A 12,843-nucleotide genomic window follows, 5' to 3' on the forward strand; every position below is an offset into this window, starting at 1 on the left:
TGCACTTGTATAGATTTTTTTTAGAGAAAGATGTAAATGCAAACACTACATTAATCTCTAGTGTAGAAGAACTGTTCCTTGTGGAGCAAGATCTTTTAGTGCTTTGAGAGAATGATCAACCTCAGAAGGTCCATAGCAGGTGCTGAGAAGAGCATCAAGGCCAGCCATTTCCTGAATGATTATACTGCTCATTGACAGATTTCAGTGTAGAAGTAAATCCATTCTTTTCATACCCATATGGACCTACAAATATGTTTTTATTCATTTTATATATTTATGCATAGGGGTTTAGGATGCCTTCCAGAGTGGATATTCAATGTTTTATTAAATTTGGCATTTGATCATTTGTAGCTTATTAAAATAAAAACAAAGCCTGTATGAAAACTTTTAATATTTTTCTCCTGCAAAAGTAGACTCCTAATGTTTTGAGTTTCCATTTTAAGAGATAAAAGTTCACATTGTACATGTTTTTTTAATTGTGTCAGAAGTGACTTGTGAAACTGCAAATTGCTTCTTGTTTGAGAGAATTGGCTGTCTGCAAAGATGTTGCCCAGGGAATGTCCAGATATCTTACTATCCTGTGGGAGGCTTCTCTCATGTCCCCGCATAGAAAGCTGAAGCTGACAGACAGGCGCTCACCTGATCTTATGAATTTGAACTGCCGACCTTCAGGTCAACAGATCAGCCAACACAAGGGTTTAACCCATTGCTCCACTGCACACTATGCCACATGTAATATGTGTAGTATATTTATTAGTATGATACTTGAAGGCCTGCTGCATCTGTATTATAATAGTGATAAGATCATTTATTGCAAATTTTCTTTCCTGTGCTCTTCTGGCTATACAAATGCAATGTATGACTGTTCTTTAAGTACATACAGTAAGATCTTTGTGACCATGAAACCCATATTTTCTCCCAGGAAGGAAATGACCTCTATAGAAATTTGCTATTGATTCTTTGACGCAGGAGTAATTGGAGAAACAGGTCAAGCTCCAGGCAAGTAGCTTGAAAACTCATGTCCCTGTCCCCTGGTCTTGCAAAGAGGATATGATGGCTAAACTATCATTCTAAAAGGAGGGGAAACAACTACATATACAACTGTTGACTAGGTGGCTACCACTTTTGCCAGCCTAATTGAATGAAATGTTGATTATGCAGGAACAGAAATGGGATAGCTTAAAACCAGTTGTAATAAAAAACAAGGAAGCTTGAGGGTTAAGAGTGCCGACCAGGTACACATTTGATCTTATGAGCAAACACACATTCTTAGCGAGCTCTTTCAGTTGTCTCCCAGGAAAGAAAATTATTGATTCCCATTGTTGTTCTGTTCCTAAGGTACAGTCTTGTTCGATAGAGAATAAAGAATACAAAATGGTTCTTCAGTTTATATATAGTTTTAATTTTCCTTATTTCAAAGCCAGGGTTTAAAACTTACTGCAAGTAAATTCCCATTTCTTGTTACGTATAACAATAAATTGAAGTCAATTAACCAGTGAGACAAAATTTTAGAAGGAAGATGGTTGGTTCGATGCCATGTAATGAGTTATCCACCTTAATGGCTTCTCTTCTAATAACAGATGGATTAGACCCAAACAGTTACTTTGGATTAGCCTAGATTTGTGCCACAACATTAAGGTGTACAAACAAGGGATGCTTTCACATTATAGTAATTAAAAGTACACCCATCAAAACTTTCTGAGGTAAATCTTTCACTGTAATGTGCGTGTCTTACTGCTTCTGCATGAAGTTGTCATGAAGTTGGCTTTGTTAGTCTTGTAATAATCCATTAATCAAGGAAACAGACCAGAATGCTGCTTGGCAATAGGTCATGCTGCAGAATATTTCTGGTAAAATGTGTGTGCTTCTGGTGGTTGTAATTCATGACGTAGAATCAAATGTCAACAACTTGGCCATTAAGAAAATCAAGACAACTGATTCTTAAAATAACATCACCTCATATTCTTTCCTGACAGTTTTATCAAAAAGAAAGCAAACACATGTAAGGATTTATGGCTGTTGCTGCTTTGGTAAGATGTTCATGTGCTTGCATATAATGGAGAGCATGACTTCATCGGCACCAGCTCCTATAGACAACAATCTTAGGTCTCTGCAAAAAGACAAAGGAGATGAATGAATGGACAAAATAAATTTTCCCTTCCATTGTGTACTAAAACACACAAAGTTTAAATGTGTTCAAATCTAAGGCTAAATCCCATAGAAATCAATTGTTCTTCAATCTGGTGTATATGATTTCACTTTACAGGAATAATCTGGTGCTCCCTCTGAGGGATCATCAGATCTGGCTGGGTTTCGCTGTCTATCCATGAAAAGGGAGGTCCACAAGTAGAGTATAATCTACTGTTGGAAGCCTCCTCGATGTAGTTGTAAGGTCTATTACTATATTCAGAAATAATGCATATGTTGGGGAGGATTAGATTTGCAATGTCTTGAAACACTTCCAGTCTGTAGGCAGAGTTTTTATACTGAAAATTCCTCACTCATTAGGTTGGGGAAGAGTATATATAAGGGCTGCTAAGCATGCACGGCTCTAAACAATATCTAATTCCCCAAACTGTAGCCCACTGGGACAATGGTGCAGGAGATGATCAACAATATCTGGAGGACCATAGGTTACTCATACCCTATTTTTTTAAAAAATCAGAGCTTCTATCCTCCTCCTGTCCTGACTACAGTGACCAGGCAGGGCTTTGGCATTAGTGGAGCAATTGTCAATAAATTCCACATACATTTATATACCTGGCTAGAAATGCTTTGAACTTCCATGAGAACCTTTCATACTGTTTCGCTACCAAAAATAGTTGAGATGTCATTGTTTACACTGGGGGGCGGGGATCTTGTGGCTCTTCAGGTGTCTCTGGACTAAAATACTCATCATCCTTCACCACTGTACACTATGCTACACAACACAATAGCAAAGAGGGTCATGTGTTTTTTTAATTGTGTCAGAAGTGATTTGAGAAACTGCAAGATGCTTCTGGTGTGAGAGAATTGGCCGTCTGCAGAGACGGTGTCCAGGGGATGCCTGTGGGAGGCTTTTTTTATATCCCCGCATAGGAAGCTGGAGCTGACAGTCAGGAGCTTATCTTGTCTTGGAGATTAGAACCGCCGACCTTCAGGTCAGCAGTTCAGTTGGCACAAGGGTTTAACCCATTGTGCCACTGTGACTCCTGTCACATGTTTACAATGCCCAGACTTTTTCTGGAAAAAAAATGCAACCATATTGCAATCTATACTAAAATGAAACCCTTTTTATGTTTTTACTTTATTTTAAAAGTTTTAGTTACATTAAAAGTAAAAAAATGAATCAAGAACATGCCAAAAAGAAAGAAGAAAAAGAAAAAGTAGATGACCCCCGATCTATCCTTGTCTAGCCAAAAAAACAACAACATAAGCTTCACCCTCTAGGTCTCCAAATGTTCTATGTTGATTCCTTTCCTGAACCCCCCCCCCCCCATGCCTCAATTATTTTTCAGAACTCAAAATTGGCAAGTCCTTTTCTTCTTCGTGCAAAAAGTGAACACAAGGGGAAACTTTCTCTGAAGGTTTTTAAAGACTGGATGGTCATTTGTTGGGAATAGTTTGTATCTTTCTCTATGGAAGGGGCGTGAATTAAATGGTACATTTGGTCTCTCAATTTTATGATTATAATTCTTAACCATGAGCTCCTTAAGGGTGGGGTGGAGTGAAGTGCACAAGATATACACAGAAGGGTTGTGTATGTGGCATGCAGGGGACTGAAAGTCTTTCCTCTTTACACTATTTATCTACAAAACTGCACTGAATTCCCACTTGTCCAAATATTACTGCATTGGTAGAATTTTGTAATAGCTTCCCACAGAGAATTGCTCACGCACCCATTTCTCTTTGCATTTCACCCACTCACTAAGATCAGTTTTGTCAGATTCAATTTTATCATTTTCAAGCTAGGAGTAAAATTCTTTCAGCACTGTTTTACCATGACACAGGAATTAATCTCTGGCTGCTTTCAAACCAGAGCTCCAGATCTGTTCTTTTTTTATCTGCTACCCGATCATATCAATGAACTAATAAGATGTATCAATTGATGGACCAAAGGATCTTGAGGTCTTGAAGACTTGTCTTCAATTCTGCATTTTGGCTTAGCCATAATAAATGTACTATTAGAGGACCTTTACTCCATATAGATGACTGAGTATGGTTTTGGAATTTTTCTTATATATGCCTTACTTTTTCTACCTTCATTACTCAGTATTGTCTCTTCCTGGCCCATCCTGTAGCTTTGTTTCTCATCTAGTCTGTGAAGTGCTCTGGAGAACTCCTATTTTGTAATCTTTAAGGTGGACCAATAAAAGCATCACCCTAACAAGGATTTCGGGAATCAGGATTACACAAATCAATGCTATTGAGTAAGAAAGCAACACAAATCCTCTTCTAGCTCCAGACCTTCCAAATTGCCTCAAAAATATTCATTTGAGCAAGTTTTCCCCCAAGATAAGTAATCGAGATACAACTCCCTTCTATACCTTACAAATAATTATCCTGGGTGAAGCTTCTGGGAATCCAATGAAAACATTTTTGAATGCCAAATGTTTCCCCATCCCTGATTTTTGCTCTCTTGTTGAATTCAAAGAGAACCATTTTAGTCTGGATCAGGATGCAAGTTGGCTACGAGAACACCTAACTCTCTTGCTGAATCCTATTTCAATTCTTAAAGCTGATAAGTTTGGGGATTTTTTTTTTTGTTGCTGCTCTTGTTGTGGTGGTGGTTTTTTTTGTTTTTTGTTTTGCAAAATTGGCAGTAGAAAATTGGTTTTTACTAGGTTTTATATAAATTGTATTGTGGCTCAAAGATGGTCTTAAGAGCAAAAAAATACTCACAAATTATTTTCCCATATTAACATTTTACATATGGAAGACAGCTAAAGTTGCTGAATCAGCAGCCCCTATGTACTGTCAACACCTGAAGAAAAAATTATTTTACACCAGGGCTTCTCAAACTGTGCTCCTTCCAGGTGTTTTGGACTTCAGCTCCCACAATTCCTAACCACTAGTAAACTGGTTGGGATTTCTGGGAGCAGAAGTCCAAAACACCTGGAGGAGCATGATTTGAGAAACACTGCTTTACATTATTCTCCTCAGTTCCATCAACCAATTCACAATGAGAATAACAAGTCTGAATGGGAGATTTCCACCTATGCTTGAAAGCTCCCTGTGTGATCAAGAACCAAAAACAAGCAGCTCTTTCACTAAAAATAAATACATAAAAATCAGGGTCTCCAATTTTTTTTTGTTCACATGAGATCCATAATCTGAGACAGAAGAGTTCAGAATAATAAACACACTTCTTCATATGTTAACTGAACACGTTTAGTTAGCTTATGACTGCAGAGAGTTCTCTCCTTCCTTCTCTTTCTGCTCTTTTCCTGTCAGTTACTTTTTTGAAAAATACTGTAATTTTAAAAAACCAAATCCTGTATTTTCACTTAAGGAAAGAAGTGGTGTCAAAATGATTATTGGTCTACATTTGTGCTATGTTTTATATTTGGGCTTGTTAGTGGTAAGAACTTGGATATGAGTCAGTTCCTACTAGCCAAGGAGTTGCACAATGAAGCTTGACATTCCAAGACCTCAGAATGGTGGAAAGCAGCCAAAGTTTCCTCTCTGACGCTGAAGGAAGCAGAGGCTTTGCAACCCAGCATCACTCTCTTTCAGCTTGCATACCTGCTATCTTTCCTCAGTTAATTCTTTTTGCTCTTCTGTGAACACTGATAGACCAGTGAATTCTTTTCATTTCATGACAGCTTATAAATGCAGTCAGCCCTCCACATTTGCAGGTGTGACTTCTGCGGATTTAATTATTCACAGATTTGATCAACATGGGTCATTGAAAGTTGACCTTAGATATACACTGGGGGGGACACAGATTCCTAAAGAAGTGTTCTCTCAGGTATTTCCCACTTGTGCAGTGGTCCTGTACCCCTAAATTCAGCAAATGTGGAGGGTCTACTGCAGGGATCCCCAAACTAAGGCCCGGGGGGCGGATACGGCCCTACAAGGTAATTTACCCGGCCCTCGCTCAGGGTCAACCTAAGTCTGAAACGACTTGAAAGCACACAACAACAACAATCCTATCTCATCAGCCAAAAGCAGGCCCACACTTCCCATTGAAATACTAATAAGTTTATATTTGTTAAAATTGTTCCTCATTTTCATTATTGTATTGTTTTTAAGTGTTTTTTGAAGTACAAAGAAGTTATGTACAGTATGCATAGGAATTCATAAATGCTTTTTTTTTCAAATTATAATCCGGCCCTCCAATAGTTTGAGGGACTATGACCTGGCCCTCTGTTTAAAAAGTTTGAGGACCCCTGGTCTACTGTATTCTCTTATACTAGAAAACTTCATTAAAGCACCACCAACATTAAGGAGGTATTTCAAAATGGAGCACACTGTCTTCTTAATCTTTGTATTTTTCCTTAACACAGGTACATCCTGAACATTGACATGTAATGATGTTACCAATTAGCTGAAACCTCAAAGTATATTTGAGCACACAAAGAATTCCTGCACTATTCTAAAGCTTGGAAAAGTAAATCTTTTGGATTACAATTCCTAGAATCCTCTAGCTCAGTGATTCTCAACCTGTGGGTCCCCAGGTGTTTTGGCCTACAACTCCCAGAAATCCTAGCCAGTTTACCAGCTGTTAGGATTTTTAGGAGGTGAAGGTCAAAATAACTGGGCCCACAGGTTGAGAACCACTGCTCTAGTTGGTATGGCCACCGACCATGCTTCCTAGAAGATTCTGAGAGTAGTAATACAGAAATAACTGATCAAAACTTTTACAAATATCTTGGATTTCAGGAACTGAGAAATTCCTTTCTGATGTCTCTTAGTGTCAATTTTTCCTATGACAGGGGAGAAGGGGACAGAATTTGTGGGTTATTTTAATACATCACCCAACTTTCCATCAAAATGTAAGTACTGGCATGATACCAGTGAGGTTTGCTTCCCTGGGATTTTGTGGTGATTGCCACCAATTCAGATGGCTTTAATTAGGTAAATATATAGAGGAAGAGACCAATGTATGGGGGATGAGGTTATAAATTTGGCTACTCAATATGATGGCTATATGGAAATTCTGCATAACTAATATTATGAAGTTAATTGAGCAACACACAAATGTAATAATCAAATGAGATGTGAACATTCAGTTTGAAGAATCTGCTGGGCCGAATGTACTGTTTGTAAATTCAAAAACTGGTGATGTTTGTTTAAAAATGTTTAATGTGAAATTGTGAAAAGGAAAAGACCCGCTCCACACAAATCTAATTGCAGTGAATTGTTATCTTCAAATACTGGATTTAATGGGATGTAGTATTTCTTTTTCAAGAATAAAAACTCATGTTTTGTTGTTTTTCAAAGCAACACCCAAATGAGAGTCTACAGCATAGTTGTACTTTTGTAATGATTTTCTTCCATGGCATTTAAAACATATTTGTGTAGCAAAAGTGATTTTTGAGGGTTGCTCCAAGAATAAAGCAACATTAATTTTGGAGGCCTGACTAAAGGGTGGGGACGATTACAGTTCCCAAATGCATTCACCAGATGCTCAGGAATCACAAAGGCTAACCTATGCGTCACATACTAACTCAGGATTATGCAGCAATTTCATCTTCACAGTATGACGTTAAGGGATATGTGCTGGACCACTCTGAGAAAGGGAATTTCCTACCACAAGAATGACATCTGAACAAAAATAGCAGGAATTACTGAGTAGTGCTTCTTGTTCCCAAAAAGTAAAACAGAATTTGCATGTGTAAAATGTTATTTTTCTACTCTTCTCCATGAAAGCAAAGGCCCAAAGGAAAGAGATAGAATTAAGTCAGCCCCATATTTTCATTTCAGAACATAAGTAATGTTGTTGGTGTTCATTCGTTCAGTCGTCTCCGACTCTTCATGACCTCATGGACCAGCCCATGCCAGAGCTCCCTGACGGCCGTCACCACCCCCAGCTCCTTCAAGGTCAGTCTAGTTACTTCAAGGATGCCATCCATCCATCTTGCTCTTGGTCGGCCCCTCTTCCTTTTACCTTCCACTTTCCCCAGCATAATTGTCTTCTCTAGGCTTTGCTGTCTCCTCATGATGTGGCCAAAGTACTTCAACTTTGTCTCTAGTATCCTTCCCTCCAATGAGCTGTTGGGTTTTATTTCCTGGAGGATGGACTGGTTGAATCCTCTCGCAGTCCAAGGCACTCTCAGAACTTTCCTCCAACACCACAGTTCAAAAGCATCTATCATCCTTCGCTCAGCCTTCCCTAAGGTCCAGCTCTCACATCCGTAGGTTACTACAGGGAATACCATGGCTTTGACTATGCGGATCTTTGTTGCCTGTGTGATGTCTCTACTCTTCACTATTTTATCGAGATTGGACATTGCTCCTCCCAAGAAGTAAGCATCTTCTGATTTCCTGGCCACAGTCTACATCTGCAGTAATCTTTGCACCTAGAAATACAAAGCCTCCACATTTTCTCCCTCTATTTCCCAGTTGTCAATCATTCTTGTTGCCATAATCTTGGGTTTTTTTTTTTATGTTTAGCTGCAACCCAGCTTTTGCGCTTTCTTCTTTCACCTTGATTAGAAGGCTCCTCAGCTCCTCGCTTTCGGCCATCAGAGTGGTGTCATCTGCATACCTGAGGTTGTTAATGTTTCTTCCAGCAATTTTCACCCCAGCTTCCAATCCCATCTTCCAATGGCATACCGACATATCTCTGGTTGTACTGGTCCATTTAGTTTTCTTGGCAAGGATACTGGGGTGGTTTGCCATTGCCTTCCCCAGGGATCACGCTTGGTCTGACCTCTCTGCCACGACCGTCCCGTCTTGGGTGGCCCTTCACGGTTTCGCTCATGACATCATTGAGGTGCTCAAGCTCCAGCGCCACGACAAGGCGGTGATCCTTTGCTGGAGAATATAAGTAATATGTTCCTTTTAATGCTGTTGGATTTTCCCTCCTCTTTCCTGCTCTTCCCACTCTCCTCACCTCCCTTGCTGCAAAACGCCCCTATCCCTCTGCTCCCTTGCCACCAAAGCCTGTTTTCCTCACCTACCTCAACCTGAGAAGTCTTTTTTCCTCATTTCCCTCACTGCCCAGATCCTTCCCCTCCCCCACCTTGCTTGCTTCCAAAACCCTATTTCCCTCCCACTACCCAAGGGGTGCTTTGACTGTGGTTTTCCTGAATGGCAGAAGGGGGTTGAACCGGACTGGATGGCCCCTAAGGTCTTCCACCTAATTTTATGTTGGTCAAAAAGTTTGCTTATGCCTGATACACACACACATACATGCATGCATTAAATATAATATATACAGTATAATGCATAAACATTTGCACTGGCCTAGCTCATGCCTGATATATATATTCATTATATATAATAAAATATGTAATATCTAAAGATTTTTTGGGGGCTCCACGAGAAACCTTTGCTTTAAAAAGGGCTCCGTTGGTGAAAAACTTTGAGAACCCCTGGTTTATGCTATCATATTCCCCATTTCTAGGAATGGTTGTGAAAACTAGACAGTAAAGAAACCTAATAGGATGAAAAAGAAAACAATTTTAAATGTGATGCTAGTAAAGATTCCTATGGATATTATGGACTGCTAAAAAGACTAATAAATGATTCCTTGAGCAAAGAAAGCCTGAACTGTATCTAAAAGCTAAAACAACAAAATTGAAACTGTTGTACTTTGTCCATATCATGAGAAGTCTTGACTCGCTAGGAAAGAAAATAAGGCTGGATAAGTTAAAAGTCAATAGGAAAAGAGGAAGGCAATATAGCAGATGCATAGACTCAATCAAGCAAGACATGTTTATGAATCTGACCAGAGCTTTGAGGCTAGACTCTAGATCAGGGGTTCTCAAACTGTATTCAGTGGAGCACTTGATAGGGAGGGGCTCAGCAGCCCCATGCTGCTTCCTGTTTTCTCTTATTTCCTTCTTAAGAAATTATCACCTGCCTTCCTCACCGCCCAGACTCTTCTCCTTGCCGCCAAGACGTACTTTCTTTGCTTCCAAAACTCTATTTGCCTCCCACCACACAGGAGGTGCTGTGATAGTGGTTCTCCTGCATGGCAGAAGGGGGTTGGACTGGGCAGCCCCTGAAATCTTTCACTGAAATATTGTTAAGTTTATGAAGGTTTAAAATGTTCTTCTTTTAAAATATTGTACTGTTCTTTCTTTTCTTTCTTTTGCACTTTGTGAATTAGTGCATGCCAACACTCTCCATCCATCTTCCACTGGCCCAGCCCATGCCTGATGTATATATAGTATATATAATATAATATATAGACATTTATTGGGACTCCACGAAAAGCTTGTGCTTCAAAAATGGCTCTGCATCTAAAAATGTTTGAGAGCTCCTGATCTAGACTGTCTTGTGTGGCCTCTTCACTTAGATTGTCCCTTTTGGATTTTAGCAATGAAGTCTTAAAAGCAGATTGGGATGCAATGGTTTTCAAATTTGGTCCTCCAGATGTTTTGGACTTCAACACGTTTGACCAACAAGTTTGACCAACAATCAGAATTGTAAGAACCAAAGTCTAAAGCATCCAGGAGACCAAAGTTTGGAGACCACTGGAGCAGGGAAAGCTGGAAAGACACTCTTCCATGCACCCAACCATGAAGTCTTGGTTAACCATTTGAAGATTTGGAACTTTCCATGTAAAAATGCTGAATATTAAAGCATAGTTCATGAGTATATTTGATCACAAGGCATTCACTCACCTGTAAAGTCTGCTTACAAGAACCTCATTGGTGAACCCCATTCCTCCCCAGAACTGGAGACAGCTGTCTGGAACTTCCCGGGCCAGATATCCTGCCTTCAATTTAGCCATGGATGCAAACTTGGTCACATCATTGCCATTTATATAAGAGGCTAGAACAAAAGCACAAGTCAGGTTTTAAGTTGCCCATCCACGTCTAGTAAAGCATGCATTTTCATATCAAACAAATATTTGAAACCAAACTTCATGACACTCACCAACCGCCCGATAGAGCAAGGAACGAAGGAGTTCCACCTCGGTTGCTAATTCAGCAAGACGGAAATGCACTACTTGCTTTTCAAGTATTGGCTGATGAAAAATTTTACGCTGGCGTGTGTAATCTATGGTTTCTTGTATTATATTTTCAAGCGGTACCAGAACTAAAAAAAAAAGGAACAAAAGGAGAAAATTGGTTTATTTGATGTCTTTTCTCAAAAGGTGGAGAATAGTAAATGACAGAAAGAGCATACATTCAACAAGCCCTGAAAGGGTGCGGAAGTGTATGTGGAAACACATTAAAAGGGTAATGTATATGCTTTAACATGTACCCATAACCTGCCCATAAACATGGCATAAAAGGACCAGGTGCATGTCACAGAACTAGGATTAAATGAGGACTTCCTGAACTCAGTGTGATTCTGTCACATCTGTACAGTCATGCCACAGGTTTGTGAACAGCAAATTAATCTATAAACTGATTTCAGTGGAAACCGTTGTATGTGACAATAGAAAAGAAGCTGTTTTAGCTCAAGGGTGAATTAAATTTTAGGGGGTAAGATTTCAGGGTGGGCAAGGACAAACACAAAGGAGTGGGACTAAAAACACCAGCATACTTTAGCTAAAACATTTGCTGGATGGTCCTTGTGGTCCCTCCCAACTCTATGTTTCTATGATACCCTGTTGTGAACTGCCATCAAGTCTACTTCAACTTATGGCAATGAGAGCCCTCCAAATTATCAACGATCCTGCTCAGTTTTACCTGCCCTATCCAACATGATCAATGGTATGGTATAACACAATTTATCTGTTACACCATCTGAAGATCATCAGGTTGAGGGAAGCTGTTATAAAATGTCTCGAGGAAAATTATAGCTGGGAAAAGAAAATTATATGGCATTTCCTATTACTATTTAAAATGTATTATTCCCACTGAAAAGGGTCCTTTGCTGAGCCATAATTTATGTGCCACAAACAAGCTCTCAAAAGAATCGATATTTCAGAAAATGTACTCTTAGTGTCTCCGATGAAGTTTCTGATATCTCGTGTCACTATTTCCCATTTCCTGGCTATTTCTGCACAGATAAAAAAAAAATTCTCTCACCTTCATTTGAAAATATCCCAGCTTTTGTATTTCATTTGCTTTCCTGCTATTTTATCATTTAAACTTTGCATTCTCAAGGAACCTTTTGCTAGATTTCCAACAAGCAAACTGCTACTGAGGTAAATAGAACAGTTTCTCCATTTTTCAATCTTGCTACCTCTTCAGTCAGCAGAAAAGAAGATGAGGCGGGAACTTCCTTTTCTAGCAAAGCTTTTATTCCACTGCCAAGACAAAGCTGGAGAGCTAATTACTGCACGAATGAAAACTAAAATAAACTTGCAAAATTGGCAATTCAAAATGGATTTATTTATTTATATTTAAGAATGGAAGGGAGACAAGAAAAACCCTGAATAATCACTGTGAAACAGATGGCAACAATAGATTTGCAGCCTCATTACCCCACAAGCATTTTTTTTGCCAGAGAAGGCTTTTAAAACTACAACTGCCATGATTCGTAGCACTTAGGCATGGCAGTTAAAGTGGTGTCAAACTGCATTAATTTTTGTGTGTGTCAGGAGCTACTTGAGTCGCTTCTGATGTGAGAGAATTGGCCATCTTCAAGGATGTTGCCCAGGGGACGCCCGTATATTTGATGTTTTACCATCCTTGTGGGAGGCTTCTCTCATGTCCCCGCATGGGGAGCTGGAGCTGACAGAGGTAGTTCAACCCGTTCTTCCCAGATTCGAACCTGCTGACCTATCAATCA

General features: G+C 39.4%; 1 protein-coding gene across 1 annotated transcript in view; it reads right to left on the bottom strand.

Moving 5' to 3' along the window:
• Window positions 1-1,378: 1,378 nt before the first annotated feature.
• LOC132778841 (probable acyl-CoA dehydrogenase 6) overlaps window positions 1,379-12,843 on the bottom strand; it is a 49,957-nt gene continuing 38,492 nt past the window's right edge. Inside the window, exons 7-9 of the mRNA XM_060782245.2 lie at window positions 11,035-11,196; window positions 10,779-10,929; window positions 1,379-2,110 (exon numbers count right to left, since the gene is read on the bottom strand). Of these exons, the coding sequence (XP_060638228.2) occupies window positions 2,011-2,110; window positions 10,779-10,929; window positions 11,035-11,196 (413 nt within the window). The 3' untranslated portion in view covers window positions 1,379-2,010. The remainder of the gene's footprint in view (window positions 2,111-10,778; window positions 10,930-11,034; window positions 11,197-12,843) is intronic.

This window comes from Anolis sagrei, chromosome 6 (assembly GCF_037176765.1).
Source record: "Anolis sagrei isolate rAnoSag1 chromosome 6, rAnoSag1.mat, whole genome shotgun sequence".
Taxonomy (NCBI): domain Eukaryota; kingdom Metazoa; phylum Chordata; class Lepidosauria; order Squamata; family Dactyloidae; genus Anolis; species Anolis sagrei.